Below are 6,492 nucleotides of genomic sequence, written 5' to 3' on the forward strand. Positions count from 1 at the left end.
TTGAGTGAAATTCCTGAACTATCCTTTTTGCAGGATTCACTTATGATTTTATTGTTTTGAAGTGATTCCTGAACTAAGTTCTAAAGCAGGAATTGCCGGTTTTATCTTATGTGGTGTTAGAGATGTTGAGTAAATTTTGAGAATTACTCATACGAGCTTTTTAGCTTACCGGGTTTGTTGTTTACAACCCGGTGCACCAATTCATGGTGTAGGGGTTAGACTTGCAGGTGTTGATCAACAGGGTTGAGGCAGAGGCATAGTGGCTGGGGTTTAGATGATGTACATTTTATTTGTATATTATGTAAGTTGTTTTAAGCTCGTGTGAGCATCTTCTTTTTACTAGACTTTTGAAGTTGTAAATAAAGAGATGTAATGTTTAACTCAGTCAATGAGTTTTGTTGACATTTACATTTCCAGCATTTAAGTTTAGTAGGGATTTGTTGACCAGGTCATGTAGTCTTATTTGTGAGTTATATCATGCCCAAATTTTTGAAATTTATCCTTCGAAAATTGGGGCGTGACATAAAAAGAGGTAAAAAATAGTAAATATATATTAATTATATTAAATAACGGAATATTTCATAAATTAAGGGCATTTTAGACAGTCTGGGATATGTATTAAGTATAATATTGAAATGAAAAACTTGATAGGTAGTGTATTAAGTAAGGGGTGTGTACTAAGATATTAGGGGTGTGTATTTAAAATTTCTCTTTTGATTTTAGCTTAATTTTAACCTATATATGAAAACACCTTTTCTCTCACCCCATAATACAATTGTTTTATCAAAGCTATTTAAACGAAAAATTCAAAGATTGTCTCTTCAAATTTAATTATCAAATAAGTAACGTCTCATATTAAACAACTTGTAGATCGTGGTTGGGAACTCACCATTACACACCTCCGCGTTACATTATTGACACCAACACCATCCTCATTGGTTGGCTACTTATTTATACTATTTTGCTGACTTTTCAATTAAAACCTTTTAAGTGACATAAGACACCTATGATATTTCTTTTCATTTATTTTATAAAAGACTTTTTTTCTTTTACGTAAAACCCGAAATTGTATAATTGATTGAATCATGGGCTCATGGCCATGAAGCCCTACCCAAGTTGGATGTCACCTGTCATTTTCTGGTTCCAACTAACATTTTTCATTGATCAGAAATGACGACACCATTAACACTAAGATTATATAATTGTAGGACATCTCATTAATTAATAGTGCTCATAATAATAAGACAAGTTCTTATATCAAATTTCCTCTCACGGCTCTTAAATCACTGTTTGAGTTGGCCGTAATGGACTTTGTGGTAGAAGTACAACCCTTTAATTTGTCACATTATCTATCTAGATCGAGAAAAATCAATGGGACATATCTTGTTTGATTTATGACCGGAAATTGGATGTAAAATACATGGCATGACCTAGAATTTTAAGACCTAAGACACATGTATAACTAAGGGCAAATGCATCTTTGGTTGTTAGGACTAACTGAGACTTGTCTTAAATAAGGAGTTTAGTTTGGTTAGTACTATGTTTGGTGTTATTGGGTACTAAAATAAATGAGCTTACGTAGCACCTTATTTTCAATTTGGTCTCTTTAGATAGTGTTATTGTGGGTACTTAAATTGGTCATTTTTAGATAACACTATCATTCTAAACTATAAACCAAACAAACTACTCTAATACCATGCAACACCAAACAATGCAAACATTGGTTCATACTAGTACAACTTAAGGCAACCCACATAAGTCTAACAAGACAATCTTAACAAATAATGAGGCGTAAGGTAGTCCTTATTTCCCAGTTGTCAATCACAGTCATTGGTAGTCTTTGCTATTATTAGCAGTTATGTCTAAGTCTCATATTTACTGTTCTATTGTTATGAGCTTCAAACTATTTTGGTAAACAACAAAGCCATATTTGATATTTGAGCTCGGAAAGAGACTGCTTGTCAAGAAATGCAAGTAGTACTTGGATAATCTTAATCTAGAAACTTTGCTTGCTTTAGTTGCACTTAATTAATAAGTGACCATAGATTACAAGAACTTAAATGTGGCCAAAAACTCACATCGGCAAGGGCAGCTCCACTAGCTACATGTGTTTTTTTTCAAACAAGGCCTGTAATGTCATATTGTTCGTCAATGGCATATTGAATCTCCTCTACATGTTATGACTTATGACAACGATTATAGGTTCTGCATTTGTGACTTCAGTTACTAGAACTGCTGGCTTTCTCGGAAGATTGAGGGTCGGCATTGCCACGATTTTGAAACCTCGGTTGATTGATCTGCACCCACCATAAGTACAGTCGAACCTGCCGAAGCTGCTAACTTCGTAGCATCATCTACCTGTTGAAACAGCGAATTGGGTTTGTGTCTTTTTTTTCTCATTTTCTTTTATCAGATGGAACTTGCTTCATATATCGGAAATGAATGTTCGATGAATAAACATAAGTTCTTTGTTATATCAGGTTTGCTGGTTCGGGAGGTGCATATGGTTGAACTCGGTAAGAGTTAATCTTTGAATGTAACCATCATACTAAGGCTTAGTCTGTGGTTTAAAAACTTAATTTTTTAAAAACTCAGTTTTAAATAAGCAACCACAACCTGTTTTTTAAAATCGTGGTTATTTGAATTAAAATGTTTTAGATAAACACGTTTTTAAAATTTGACCAAACAAAAAATCTATTCAAAATGGTGATCATAAGTGATTTTAATTCTCAAAATTAAATACCAAACTGAGCCTTAGGTATAAGAGATATGAGAATATTAAAGCTAAATGTACTCTGCTCATAGGTATACAAAATGGCTAAGCGAGACAAAAATGAGGAGGTAATAGGACAATACCAAAAGAGGAAGGAATGGAAGGAGAAGAACAAGAGAAAGAGAAGAAAAGTGAGAGGACAAGTGAGCTGTACTGCCTACATCAAGTAGCCGCCGGTGATGGGATCGTCGGGATAGATGTTGGGTTGACTACAATTGGTAGTAATGAAACTTTTGCTTTAACTAAGAGCAAATGAGATACTTCAAAACAAAAATTTAAGAGGTCACATAAACTGAAGCAGACGTCTTACCATGGACTTTTAAATCTACACAAGACCAGGGGGTAATCAAAATCGAAGTCTGCTTGCATTCGAAAATAAAGCATACAAAAGGCTAATTGTACACTTGTTTAAAACTCTACTAGAGACAAATATCCACATGAATTCATCACCTTGAACCATTCATATGATTCCTGAAACCAATAGTAAGACTCAGGACGTCCATCAAATTGATATGTATCTTTATGTAGGACAAAGATGTGTAAGCTTCGAGTGTTTGGCTGGTAGGCTCTGGTTTTGTACTTGTTTTGATAGGTTTTGCATCCCAAAAGAGGCTAAACGTCCTAATTAAAAATAAAGCAGGTCCTGAGGAAAGGAAAAAAGAGAGGAAAAAAAAATAAAAGAATACAGAAACACAACATAAGCAGATATATATGCAGTTGTATAGGAAAATGGATAATATATTCCCAAATAGAAAGGGCGATTCAATCTTATACACGAGAAGCTATATATACATATAGAGAGAAGAAAATTCAAGTTCCAACTAAGCATATAAAACTAGAGAGAAATTCAAGCATATAGAAAATCATACTCAATTGCTGCATGTTAGTCAAAGATGTCCTCACTTGCTTGCACCCAAGTAACAAGGCTATTGACATGAGGCAGGTATTTGACAGAAGAATTAACCTTCCCAATCTCTGTCATCTGTTGCTGTTGGAAGTCAAAAGCATACAAGGAGTTGCCTTTCATTCTACAGAAAATAATATCTCCCTTAATTCTTAAACTGCAAAGGGGAACCATGTCTGTTTTGGTATCCACTGTGATACTGTGTTGCTTTGTCCACCCTTCCCCAAATAAATCCTTCAAGATCCAAATGTCAATGTGGTTGATGTCCTCGTGAGTGACAAGACCTAAAGAGCCACCAATTTCAATAATCCTATCATGAAATCCGCAACTCTTAGGGAGAGGTATTTGGTGAAACGTCTCCTTATCAACTTCCATGGACACTATGTAATTGCTTCCTTTCAAATGAGGCATCCAGTGCAAAGCTCCGATTGCTGAAACAGGTGCATATCCAAACCGATGATTACTAAAGAGCCCGAAAGAAGGACCATTGACCCCTCTCCATGCTTTTTTATGAAGGCTCAATATCTCACATCCAGCGAACCCCAACCGATCCAGAAACAAGTGGACTACTTTATACTCAGCAGTTACATGACTCATTGCAAAACCATATGATTCTTGATGACACAAGGTACCCACAGGAAGATCAGTCACCTTCTTAGTCACAGGATTCAAGACTATAACCCCTCCCTTCTTCAATTTGTTGTCAAGCAATATTAGACCATTGCAGGTGGCTCTAATATTATTGCCTAAGCAGCTTAAACTGTATTCTACTATGTCACTCCCACCATTTTTAAATTCCATAAACTGAACAGAGCTTTTTGGAGAAGTTAAGGCTGGGTGACCAAACATAGGGACATTGTTTGGGTCAAGAAGTTTTGATTCAACTGGAACTGTGTTTCGGTTCTCCTGTAGGGTAGATGTCATAGGATAAGGGTATGAGCTTTCATTTTCTCCCAATTTTAGCTTCTTAGATATAGGGTGCAAACTTTCCTTTACATTTGGTTTTAAAAAGATCAAAACAGATTCAGAACGTTGGAGATGAGCATCAATGAATTTGGGGTTTTGAACTACATTATACCATGGTTTGCAAACAAACCTCGACCTATGAAGAGAATCAGCAGGAAGCCGTGCAAGGATGTTCGAGATACAGTCCTTATGGATATATGACAACTGCGCTTGCTTTTCCTCTTCCTCTGTTTTGTTCTTCAATAACCTCTCCTCCACTAACATTAATAGGGCTGAACGCCTACTTTTTGTCACCATCATGAGTCTTAAATTTTATCTATTACTACCTGTGCATAAAATGATAATATTAAAGGATTTTCTTCTTTTAAATGAAGGAAAACTTAGGAAATAGAAACAGAAAACGGGAAGAGGATACATAATTATCTTTGAAGAATGTAGGATAAAAGGAGAAAATAGGGTACATAGAAGGAGAAACCGAAGAATAGGGATGAAAAATAGATAGATTGGAGAAGACAGAAAGGACAATTAGAGAAGAATGAGAGCCAAGATTCAAGAACTTTTACTCAATCTGCAATCTTCAAGTCTGTCTAAAAACTATAATGTCTCTATCTATGGAGACTAAGGATACTTCAAGAATACGTGATATCTAATATCATTACACTAAACTGAAATACTAATATAAGATTCCTAACAAAACTCTTGATAAAGTACTTACCTTATTTGATTATATTCTGCATCAACAATTCAACATCACTTTCAAATGAAACATGTATGTTTTATTTTCTAATTTTTTTCACACAAATAGAACATGAAATAGAAGTGAAAACTTGAAACCACTTTACTATGTTTAAAAGGTAATATTACCATTATCGATCTATTCTTCTCTCTCTACATTCAATTATATTCTGTTCTATCTAGTTAGTAACCCAGTAACTGCAAAAGCTCATAGCTGTTAATGTACACAGACAAACTCACACAAGTTTTTTCTCACCTTCTTTACTTGTAGCGTTGTAGGTTTTGTGAGGACTCCTTAACCTGAATATTTCTAAATGCCATTAGTATGTGAGTTTCCTATGATTTCACTCTATCCTCAGCAGCCTTGCCCAGTGAGTGTCAGGGTACACAGGTGAGGAGAAAGACAGCAAGCAGACCCTCCATACATCAAATTAGGAATTCTAGGTGCCTATTGCGTTATGTTCCAAGACGAAACTCACCACGAACCATTATGGGAAGACATAGTTGATCATCTATTAATTTTCGGAATAAAGTTCAAAGTTTTAAGGAAGCATATGTAGTTTATTTACACCAAAGCTAAGTCTTTTAGGACTAGCTAGGCAAGTGATTCTTAAACCACTGTGAATATTTGATGAGAGGTTACAATTATGACAGACTCGTATACTCTTAATGTATGGAAAACTAAAAGGGAGTTCCAGAATCGAGTTTGCAGTAATACCCTATTTTAAAGAATGCAGGCTTTGTGTTTCAAGCCAGGGTCCTTGAAGCAGATAAAGGTGGCGTGTCATCATGATCAATATAATAGGATCAAACCCACAAAAACCATGTAAATGTGGGTGAATATATAAAGAACTAAGAAATCTTGAACCAAAAAAAATAATATAAAGAACTAAGAAATAAGGTTCTTTGAAGACTAAATACCATAGAAAAAGTTTATATATTGATCCATCCTCAACACTCAATTTCCTTATAATAATGTTCCCCCAAGGAGATCAAAGCTAAGATACGATCACGATCACAAACCAAACCAAAACATGCCGACAGTTAAGAAAACCCTTTAGACGATCAGAGAGAGAGAGAGAGAGAGAGAGAGAGAGAGAGAGTAGTAGAAGAA

The 6,492-nt window shown here is 35.1% G+C and overlaps 1 protein-coding gene across 1 annotated transcript in view; it reads right to left on the reverse strand.

Moving 5' to 3' along the window:
• Window positions 1-3,494: 3,494 nt before the first annotated feature.
• The window catches only part of LOC101302841, a 34,659-nt gene continuing 31,661 nt past the window's right edge, over window positions 3,495-6,492 (reverse strand). Inside the window, exon 2 of the mRNA XM_004300645.1 lies at window positions 3,495-4,969. Coding sequence (XP_004300693.1) covers window positions 3,657-4,943 — 1,287 coding nt within the window. The 5' untranslated portion in view covers window positions 4,944-4,969 and the 3' untranslated portion in view covers window positions 3,495-3,656. The remainder of the gene's footprint in view (window positions 4,970-6,492) is intronic.

This window comes from Fragaria vesca, linkage group LG5 (genome assembly GCF_000184155.1).
Source record: "Fragaria vesca subsp. vesca linkage group LG5, FraVesHawaii_1.0, whole genome shotgun sequence".
NCBI lineage: Eukaryota > Viridiplantae > Streptophyta > Magnoliopsida > Rosales > Rosaceae > Fragaria > Fragaria vesca.